Here is an 11,700-nt window from a genome sequence, read left to right on the forward strand (position 1 = left end):
TATGGTATGGTGTGGAGCTATGGTACGGCATGGCATGGTATGGTATGGCATAGTATGGTATGGTGTGGAGCTATGGTACGGCATGGCATGGTATGGTATGGCATAGTATGGTATGGTGTGGAGCTATGGTATGGTATGGTATGGTATGGCATGGTACGGTATGGTATGGCATGGTATGGTATGGAATAGTATGGTATGGTGTGGAGCTATGGTACGCTGCTGCAGTGCAGAGCTCTGAGGCTTGGTGCTGCAGGAGGACATGTGATTCGAGTGGGATCATGGCCAGTCCTCTTCAGGCCATGCAGTTCCATTGGGACAATCACCAAACGGTATTGTGTTAATTTGGGCTATTGAGGTTGAACTGGCCACTTGGTGACTTCCTTGGGCACGCCGACTTCATAATTTATAAGAAAGCAAGTCTCTGGGCCATCCTGCAGCTGCTCTACTGAATAATTAGACACGGTGTTTTATGTCACAAAATGTACAAGCCTCAGACTGACCCAGACTCTCTTACCCAGTCCAGCCCACCACTCCGTTAACTAGAGCACAGAGACAGGCATCAACTCAATTTCTTTTTTATCTCTGATAAAATGACCCACAACTCATGTACTCGTCTTTCTTCCATTTACCATACTTATGTCAGATATTTGGTCACAGAAATGCAAAATGACTCACGCAGTGTCTGAGAGTCAATTTTTTCTTTAAAAAAAAAAAAAACAACTCATGGATATCGAGGATGCTGGAAGTAAAAAAGCAGTGCGATATATTTAATTGCCCTGTCACCCTAGTCTCAGAACCAGGCGAGCAGCCTCTCCTCTGTAGGTAACGGGTATCATGCTGATGGTTGGACATCGTGAGACCTTGCTCGCTAAGGAAGAAAGTTGGAAGTGCCACTTGCTTTTGTTTGGTGCCTCCTGGCTGTCCTAAAGATCTTTAACCCGATGGCCCCACGCCATAATTTATGGCTGATATTTCTTAGTTACTCGTGGCTAAAGGGAAACAGGATCCGTGCTGTGAAGGCTGATCAGTGCTTTGCCCGGGGCATCGAGATTGACCAAACTGTCTACATCATGGTGGACAGCTTCATCATCATGGCTTCCCTAAATACATGTGCTAAGTTATACTGCATGCTGCTCATCCCCACCCGCAGGAGCCCTGACTTCCTGCGGGCAGCCTGCCTCTCTCCTTCCACCTAGCCTGCCACCCCCTCACTCACATCACAGAACACTTCTGTTCGGCTGACTGCTTGATTTCTGTGAAGGTGGCTTGTGCCTTCTCTTTAATGGTATCCAAGTCCATGTTCTGGAGGTTCTGCAACTGCCCCAGGATAGAATCCTTCTCCTCTTCCTCATCCTGGTCCTCGTCTACCATCTTTCGGAGATCCTCGGGCAAATCCACATCGTCCCCAGCCAGCTGGATTTGTGTCTCGTCCATTTCACTCTATGTGAGAAAACATAAGAAAAACCACATAGAGGTATAACTCTGAACTGACCGGCTTGTTAAGTGGCTGAGTAAAATGTAGACACGGCATGAGCATAACGGGCTGACAGGAATGAGCAATGTAAGCAATGTGCTTGGCCGTTGTACAGTGGCCCTGACCCTGGAGACAGCAGCAGACACTGCACCTCTGCGATGGGAGGTCCCTCCCTCTATGCATCTTGCGCTGAGCAGAGAGCCTTCTAGCCTAAGCGTTTTCCAAGTGTGTTCCCAGAAACAACAGCAGCATATTACAAATAGAAATTCTGTGATCTTTGCCTAGATCAGAAATCTTGGGAATGGAACCCTTAAATGAAGATCCAGAATTCATTCTCTCTCTCTCTCTCTCTCTCTCTCTCTCTCTCTCTCTCTCTCTCTCTCCCTCCCTCCCTCCCTTCTTCTCTTCTCTTTCCCTCTTCCTTTCCCCCTCTCTCTCCCCTTCCTTTCCCCTTCCCCTCCCTTTCTCCCTCCCCTCCCCTCTCCCCTCTCCCCTGCCCCCTCCCTTGATCTCAGTCTTTGTCTCTCTGTCTCTGTTTCTCTCTCTTACGTGGGTGTTTGTCTGAATGTATATCTTTGGATCATATGCATACATGTGGTTCCTGGGACCAGAGTTAAAGACGTTTTTGAGTCACCATGTAGCCTCCACAAGCACATGCACGCCTGGTGCCCATGGAAGACAGAAGAGGACAGTGGCTGCCCTGGAACTGGAGTTACAGACTCCACCATGTGAGCGACCATGTGCTGCTTGGAATGGAACACAAGTGTTCTGGGAGAACGGCCAGTGCTCTCAACCACAGAACCATCTCTCCAGCCCAAGAAGCCCTTTCTTGATGTGCAGAAAAGCTCAAAGTTCATCCCGGCTCCTTCCAGAGTAGCATTATAAACTGCAGTTGGCTCCATGCCATGGCTTGTGGGTTCAGTAGACCCCACTCTAGGGGGTAGCATTTGAGTGGCCAGTGACCCCCTATGACTCTATTCTTTCAATTTGCACATTTGACTGGCAGCCCCTGCTTAACCATTGCTCCTTCTTTTCCTTCGGCAGTACTGGGTTTGTTCCCCTTGGGGGCACAGAATCACGTCTAACCTGACTTTAGCCCCCAGTGCCTGGAGATTATGTGTGTTATAGTGAGGGTCCTCCTTGGCACTCCATATGACTGGCTTCATCGCCACACTACATGGATGTAGCAGGATTTCCAAGTGTGCGGTGCCTGGTTTCCTGTTCTTTTTGCTGTAATGGAATAAACAGCAACGAGAAAAGGCTGAAGAGTAGAGTTCCCCTGGGAAAGGCTCATAGTAGCTGATGTCTTCTTAGACTACAACTCTTGAACCATTTTCTATCTGGTAGCGATATATGGCGAACTTTAATTCAGGAGCACAGAAGGGAGTTAAAGGGTACTAGAAAATGTGATGGAGGACAAGGCTCATGTTAGCCCACACCCCTGAAGGTTTTAATCAGCTTGTATCTGCTACCAGAACTCATGAAATCACTAATGGTCGTTAGTTTGAGTCCCGACACACTGATTTGACGTATGACGTATCTGCAGAGTTCCTTAGGAGATGAGAATGCCCCTCACCTGGGGACCAAGCAGAAACAATCAGAGACTGGTTGTCCCAGGGTCTGGGAGATACGTCAGGATGAATGCATGCGCTATTCATCCTCTGTCTCTAAATGGGCTCTAAATGGGCTCAACAGGATGAGGTGGCTGAAGTCTTCCTGGAGCTCTGACATTCTCCTTCAGGAGAGCCTTGGGGTGTGGAGCCTGACAACTTTCTCCTGGAGTCTCAGTTATCCAGTTCCAAGTAAAGTGACTGCAAGTCTAGAATGAGCTTAGGAGGCAGAGGCTTGATGCTTTGGGGGAAGATGGTCCTCACACAGGCCTTCTCCACAGACCTCCAGTTCAGCCTCTGCGGCCCACGCCTGCACTTGGCAGGTGACTTAGCCCCTCCTGATGCTTAACAGATTAATTAGTTCCTACTCAAAGCATTGTGAGAGTAATTAGTTAATCCCCGGGGGCTCCCGGGCAATCCTGCATTTCCATTTGTTTTTATTTACCTATCCTAATGGACGGCTCTCCTGTAAGATTATCCTCTGTGTGTTTCTGATGGAGGAGCTGGGGTAAAAGACTTCATTCAGTTCTCTTTTGAGTTCTGGTAAGATGGGACCGTTGCATCCCCCCAATCAAATGCAAATGATCGAAAAGACAATCCTGGGTGTCTTGTCCCACCCCTCTATGCTTGGGAGTAAAATCTCTGCACTCATGGACAGAATGCCTCTGGACGGACAGAGTGACCACCGTGGTCCTAGAGGTCTAGGCAGTAGAAGCCGGGCTGGGAGTGGGGTGGGAAGTTGGTGTGTGCACATGCCAGCCAGTTGTACCTCGAAACACCAGACCTATTCTCCTCACAAAGTACAGGATTGTCCAGCTCCAACTCACTGGACCACCTTGGCACAAAGCATTCCTCTTAGCATCTGGGTATCCAAGAGAGTGTCTTAATGGCTTCCTCCCTCATCCGCCTTGTCCAGGGAAGATGGCATGTTGGGATCCCCCAGGGGAATGCCATCTTAGATGTTTCTGCCTTCATGAAGCAGAGAGTGGCTAAGCAAAAACCCATTTGACGCGAGGGCGATCTGGTTCTGTTCGAGGCTTGTTCATTTATTTTGGGTGTGTGATATACCAAACAGCTGGATGGGCAGATGTTTCCTGGCAGGACACATGGCGTTGCCTTCAGTAGTTACTTCTTGCCACAGGCTACTTGCCCAAGCCCTGGTTCTGAGGGAGGGGTGCTTGGCAAAGCTCAGATGTTTCAGGCACCTGGGTGGCTGGCTACCTTTGCTGCTGCCCCTGCTGTTCTTAAGGAGGCCTCAGCATACCCAGCATGTAGAAGAGCCCTGGCTTTGTCTTTTCCACAAAGGCCCTCAGTTTTTCATGTTGCTTGGAAGTGGGAAGCTCTCTCTGTTTCTAGGAAGCAGCTGTGCACGCATGGCTCTTCCTTCCTCGGAAGCTGGGAGAGGTAACCTATTAAAGCTTCTCATTTTCAACTGAGGAAAATGAGGTCCTATAAGGCAGATGCTTGCAAAGGTATCATTTCCTGTGGGTGTGATGGCTTATGCCTATAAGCCCAGCACTAGAAGGCTGAGACTACAGGATCTCCAACAGTTCTAGGCCAGTCTGAAGTACATGGAAAGTACTAGACCAGTGACACGGGTCACCCCTTATCGAGAATGCCGTTTTTGTCATAGTTGTTGTTAATCCAGCATGGCTTCCAGAGTGGCCCAGCACTAAAGGATCTGTAGGGTCAGGTCAGTTTATGATCCCACTATGCCGTACACAGGCTGTGTGATCTTGGGAAATTGCTTTGCCTCTCTGGGTTGGCATTCTGACAGGGCAGTTGAAAGCCTGGGAGAGGGGTGGTATGGCTGAGGAAACCCTGCCTCTTGGTGTCTCAAGCTGCCTTGTCCCTCTGGACATTCAGCCTACTGCTCTTGGAGAGGGGAGAGGGAGTGAGGAGGAGGGGCCTCGGGAACCAGGACAGGCAGAGGAGGGGAGGAGGGGGAGAGGGGAGATAGGGGAGGAGACTTCACTTGAAGCAGCTGCTGGAGACAAGCTGGCTCTGTGTCTCAGACCCTGCAGAAGCCCCAAGGACCTCTAATCCTAAAAAGACTGCGGAAGGAGCCTTGAGCCATCTTTAGAATTATGTAAATATTTTGAATGAAGCAAGTTCTAAATTAAATTCTAGTGGCGTTTACGATATGACACATTTACAGACGGCTGTGTTGAGAGACTTTCATAATGAGCAGTGCCCTTCATGGGGCAGACAAACGCCAGGTGTAACTGAGTGGTGCAGCTCAGCAGGGGGACAGCAAGCTCTCCAGTGACTGACCCAGATTGACAATTCTGTTAATAGGATTGGGGCACACTGTGGGACTCTTTTCTCTTATTAATTTGGCTTGACTTACATATACATTTTGAATCAGTTGGGGACAGGGTTCACTTGCTTTTTAGAAAGAATCTTGCGGTTTTATTTAGAACATCTCACTTTACTGGATTAGAGAATATACGGCATTTTAATTACAATAGAAAGTGGCCCTTTTTTGGTATACAATACTGTAATGTCCAGTCCAGCTCTGTTCGTTGCATGAAAATGTTTTGAACACTCTTCTTATAACAGGCTCTTTCTGAAGTTTCTGGTATGTTGTTTTCTGGGGTATTAGTATCTCTTTTGTTTTTCCAATAACAACCATTCAGTCAGTAGTAATCTCTCTCTCTCTCTCTCTCTCTCTCTCTCTCTCTCTCTTATGTGTGTGTGTTCACGTAAATGTATTTATGAATATAAATGTGTGTATGTGTCCTGGTCCATGCTAGGCACAGGGACAAAGATGAACTCAGTCCTGTTGAGAAGCGTGTGGCGGCTGTGAATACTTAGGGTCCTAAGATGACATAAGGCAGTGGTTCTCAACCTTCCTAATGCTACGACCCTTTAATGCAGTTACTCGTGACCCTCAACTGTAACATTATTTTTGTTACTACTGCATAACTGTAATTTTACTTCTGCTATGAATCATAATGTGAATATCTGTGTTTTCTGATGGTCTTGGGTGACCCCTGTGAGAGAGTTATTCAATCTCCAAGGGGGTCTCAACCCACAGGTTGAGAACCGGTGGTATAAGGGATATTCACCAAGGTAGGTGAACCCGAAGGAGGTGACCCAATCCAGCCTTCAGCTAGGGAGGGAGCCATGGGAAGTTTAGAAGAAGCAACACTAAACCAACAATCTCCTCTAAGGGAAAGGGAGTGTGGGAATTGGGATGCAGGGACAGTGTGGGATGCAGGTCTAAGGATCATGGAGCAGCCTAAAGTGAACCCAGGAAGTCAGAAGCCACAAAGCCGTGGTGGGGCGGGCATGCAGGGCACAGTCATGGCTGGGATTTCTTGTAAAAGTCATAGTTAGCCTTTGGGGAAGACCCAAACAGGCAGGGAAAGAACAAGAACAGAGCTACATTTTGTAAACCTCATACTCTAGAGTCACAAGGCTTAGAGCTGCTGTCCTAACAGAGATGGAAATGCTGCAGCTTGTGTGGGGGACACGCTGAGAGCATCCACAGGGTGAATAGAGGTGACTGGGTGATTGTGGCTAGAACAAACGGCAATTGTGTTTTCCATGTGCCAACCTGGCCATGAGTGACCACGACAGCCACCAGTGCATCTTGGGTAGGAGCAAGTTTGTGGGGTAATGAGTAAGGTGTTTGACGGTTAGCTTGCTCTCTCAGGGAGGTGACCCGGTAGTGACATTTAAGAAGAGATGTAAGCTGGAGCTGAGAGTCACCAACATGTAGAAGGCAACAGAAAACAACAGCCAGAGGTAGCCACCCAGCAGGAACGGACGGACTTGAGTCAGACTTGAGTCTCCAGGGAGATGGCTAAGGGAGCAGGCTGGAACATTCTAGAAAATGGGGATAGATGGGGAAATGTAACCTAAAGAAAAACAAATAGAGTTGGCGTAAACCAGAGGACAAGAAACTGCGTAGCAGAAGTGACCACCCATGCTAAGAGAACAAGGGGGCTCAAACAGGAAGGAAGTGTGTGGATAGACCATTGGCATCCAAAAACAGTGGCTCGCAACCTGTGGGTCTCAGCCTCCATCAGGGTCTCATATCACACACCCTGCGTGTCAGATATTTACATTACAATTCATAACAGCAGCAAGATTAGTTATGAAGTAGCAAAGTTATGGCTGGGGGTCACCACAACATGAGGAACTGTATTAAAGGGTGGCAGCATTAGGAAGACTGAGAACCACGGTGCCAAAGGAAGATGGACCTGGAGGCAGGAACCAGGCCAGTCAAGGTTTGTTCAGGTGAAAAGGACCGCTTGCTTGCCTCAATTGGGACGGAGGCAGTTTCCTCTATGGGAGCTGTCAGAAGGGAAAACTGAATGCACAGAGCAAGGGAACAGCTGACTGATAGAGCCGATCCCACCTCACACGAGCGTGGTTGATGCTAAGCATCTTAAACACTCCAATGCTATAACTGAAAACCAGAGGAACCCAACACAGGCTGGGTGTGTGATGTATATGCACATATCTACCCCATAGATGTGTATATACACATCCACCCCATAGAAGTGTATGTGTGTGTGTATATATATATATATATATCCATTCCATTGATGTGTGTGTGTGTATATATATATATATACACACATATACATCCCAGAAATGTACATATACATATCATCCCATAGATGTATATATATATACATCCACCCCATAGATGTGCATATATATACATATTTATCCCATATATATCCATTCCATATATATCCACCCCATAGATGTATATATATATATCCATCCCATATATATATCCACCCCATAGATGTGCATATACATATCCATCCCATATATGTGTATATAAACATATCTACCCCATAGATGTATATATACACATCCACCCTGCAGATGTATATACATATCCACCCCATACATGTGTGTATGTATATATATATTCACCCTATAGATGTGTATATATACATATCCATCCATATATATCCATCCCAGAGATGTATATATACATATCTACCCCATATTTATGTGTGTGTGTGTGTGTGTGTATCCACCCCATAGATGTATACATCCCATATACATGCTGACAGCATGGTTACTGCATTCATTTGATGACTTATCTACCTACTGCAATTAACAATGGCCATCGCAAAGCCTGCGTTCTGCATTGTTAAGAATCACTTTTGTTTTTCCAGCCAGTAATAAGAGAGTGAAATTCTCTTGCCTAGGAAACACCAGCCAAGTAAACTTCTTTAGAAAGTACAGTTCTGATTCCTAAGTGTGACACAGCTATCCTCATTAAACCTGACAGCCCCCGGGAAGGCATTTTTCTCAAATCTGCTCCTTGTTTGGCTTTGGTCAAGGGAAAGGCTCTAAACTGACTCCTGGGGTTATGTAACCGCAGTGGTGGTGACCGGAGGGTATTGTGAACGAAGGGCCTAGCATCCTTCCTAGGAAAAGGGTGTGTTGAACTTGTGCAGTTCCCTACAGACTGCTCACACTCTACTCTGACTGCTCACCTTCTGCATACGTCATCAGATAACGCTGTGTGCGGGGAGTGGATGGTAGGTGCACCTCATTCTCTGCCCAGGGCCATTTTCTCTCTTAGCCCACTGCTCCGTTCTAATGTCTAGCATGGTGCAGGGACTGACAGTTTAGAGAGGCTGTGAGGAGACTGGGGCATGGTAAGGTCCTGAATGAAGAGTAACTGTCCCTGTTGGCCCAGTAAGCTTTGCCATCTTTCATAAACCTCTTGATTCACGTGCTTTTCATAATTACGTATGCAGTTGTACCTGTAGTGTATCCTTCCCTAGATTCAAAAAGTAAAAAGTAAAAGTCCTCAGGCTGTTACCGGGAGGCTGAAGCATGGTGGCCATCCTGGAACCTAGATCTATTTTAGGAAGAGAATTTAGTGAGTATAGGGGCATGCCTCTCAGTTGACCTTGTGTGGGAAGCATGCTGTGACGAGGTTCTCTGTCACAGAGCCAGTGACTGTAGGGCAAGGGGCAGGAAAGTGGCCTCTCTTCCCAGTCCAGGGTCTCTGGCTACTACAAGTCTCCCACTCAGATTCTGACTGTGGTACTCTGAGAACACTCCAAAGGTTCCAGTGGGAAGGAAGGGCTCTGTGGCACAGTCCAAGGAAAACATAAGATTTGCCTATAATGTGGCAAACCCAGCAGAGTGGCCACAGGTTGGCTGGCGGCAACACTGGGACAAAAACACGGCCTTCAGAGCACCTGTCTTCCCCATCTTGTCTTGTAGTTTGATATTCCAGTTCTGTCAGCTCACCTCCAATTACTGTCATTACAGAACTATACCGTCCTAGCTGTTAAAAACAGACTCTCTCTTAGCGTTCCACAGGAAGATTTAAGAAACACACCTTCACCCTCAACAGCGAAACGATGGGTGTTTAAAGGGTAGACTGTCATCCGGACATGAGTTTTACAGAGTCCTAATGCTTTTACCAGCCCGGGACAGGGAGAGTCCTTCAGGTGACTACCACCAGGGGGCACCTGGCACTGGGGCTCACCCGGGCAGGCAGCCTCTGGGGTGTGCTCCATGGTCAAGTCTGCAGGTGGCTCCGCCCACAGCTGCTCTCCTCGGGAGCTTGGAGCCTCTGTCCTGGTGTGGTGCTGACCTCCAGAGCTGCTTCTGACTCTTGTGGGTTCTTGTGACCACTGCTCCCTGAACCTCATCGGTGAGTAGGAAAGATGGACGTGTAACCCAGAAGGCAGAGGAAGTGCCGAAGGGTGCTGCTCTAAGGCAAACACGAGGCGCCACACATGGAGACTGGGGAAGTAAGCTGCATCTGGCGTTACACAGATTAAATGAAACGTGATTTGATTTCTTTCTTTTTTTTCATTTCTTTTTTTTTTTTTCACAGTTTCTATTAAGTACTGTTTTCATAGAGAGCCGGGCTGGATTCCAATCCCATAGACTTTACAGAAAGTAGGCAATCCTGTCATAAGCAGCAGGGTTTTGGGTGTTTCTCACACCACTGGGGAATTCTTGAAACGCCATATAGAGTCAATCTTACAAACTGCGACTGTAATTGAGAAACACCACAGGGAGGCTCCCAGCCGAAAGGCAACTGGCCAAAGAACTGTGGCCGTACAGTGCTCTCGAGTGAAATTCTCATCTGTGTACTTGGAGCATGGGCAACCCGGGAGGTCCCTGCAAACAGTCAGAGGTCAAGAAGGCAGAGGATGCTCTGGTGTTTGTGGGAGTGGGGCTCTGCCCTGTCCCTAACAGAGTCAGTCGTAGGGCAGTGCGGATTATCCATGTTTCCATGTGGTTTTAAGCCAGAGAGAATTCAGACTTTGTATTCAATTGTTTGGGAGCTGAAAGAGCAGACACCAATACCATCAGTACAGGCGACTGTGTTCAAATCCTTTTGTATTTTATTCTTGCTCGTGGCCAGGAAGCCTGAGCTGTAACCTGTCTTGTAGCTCACCAGGCATAGTCAGTCCTGGTTTTCCCGAACTTCCTTAACTCTCCTGAGCTGAGGTTTTCCTTGGGGGTATAGTGAGGTGACAGCATGGGGTTAGATGGCCTCCAAGACTTCCTCTGCAGGATTCGTGAAAACAATGAGATGATGGGCTGGGGAAATGGTTCAGTGAATAAAGCACTCGCTACACAAGAAGGAGGACCTGAGTTCGGATCCCTAGGGCCCATGTAGAGTTTGATGCAGTAGTGTGTGCCTTGTAGCCAGTATTCCTGTGGTGAGAAGAGAGGTGGAGGCAGGACAGTTTCTACAAGCTCTCGAGCTCTACAGTCTAGTCTGGGATATGCAGAGACAAACAAGACACCATCTCAAACAAGCAGAAATGATAACCAACAAGGTTGCTAACTTCTGACCACCACACAAACTCATGGGACATAGGTACACACATATGCACACACACACACACGACACATGACACACAGGCACGTGAACACACACACACACACAGACACACACACACACAACACATGACACACACTGGAAGATTAAGACAATTGTTTCCAAGCCTTGTGTATTGGAGGCAGCTTTAGCAGAGAGGGCTTGTGAACAAGGGTAAGCCACGCAATAAAAACTGGACTCTGCTGTGGATTTCCCAATTCCTTCATCCTCCTCTGCCAGCTGACTTAGGCAAATGGCTGCCTATATGAATAGGGTGACCACTATCTTCCAAAGAGTATGCACAGAAGTTGAACATTTCATGAGGATAACCCATTTCTTTGTATTGTTTCCAATGGAAAGCTCTGGTTCCAAAGGACAGCTTGGTATAGAAACTAGGCTTACTGATTCTTTGACGAGAATCTAGAGTTGAGAGTCCAGACTATGCTGCTAACCCCCACCCCTGAGTCTGTAAATGAGCAGGAATAGTAAGCTCACCATTAGCGAAGGGGACAGCAAAGGCTGAGTGCTCCAGTTCAGGAGCTGAGTTATTGCAGTGAAGACGGACCTGCGTGTGCTTACTTGAGTCTCTTAGACCCCTGATTGTTTCTATCAGGAAACAAGACAGATTTGTGGTAGCTGATCACCACGCTTACACCCAGTGGGACCCTGCCACTTCCAGGTGCTGTACTAGCTCTTCCGCTCTATCTCCAACAAAGCTGTATTGGGTGAAATAGAGCATCGTTGTCCTCCTTTTGTATATGGGGAAATGGAGGGTCTCA

General features: G+C 47.6%; 1 protein-coding gene across 1 annotated transcript in view; it reads right to left on the reverse strand.

Moving 5' to 3' along the window:
* Positions 1-1,212: 1,212 nt before the first annotated feature.
* Cplx4 (complexin 4) overlaps positions 1,213-11,700 on the reverse strand; it is a 15,761-nt gene continuing 5,273 nt past the window's right edge. The window contains 1 exon segment of the mRNA NM_001191835.1: positions 1,213-1,440. Within this exon segment, the coding sequence (NP_001178764.1) occupies positions 1,213-1,440 (228 nt within the window).

Source organism: Rattus norvegicus, chromosome 18 (assembly GCF_021556685.1).
Source record: "Rattus norvegicus strain SHRSP/BbbUtx chromosome 18, alternate assembly SHRSP_T2T, whole genome shotgun sequence".
Taxonomy (NCBI): domain Eukaryota; kingdom Metazoa; phylum Chordata; class Mammalia; order Rodentia; family Muridae; genus Rattus; species Rattus norvegicus.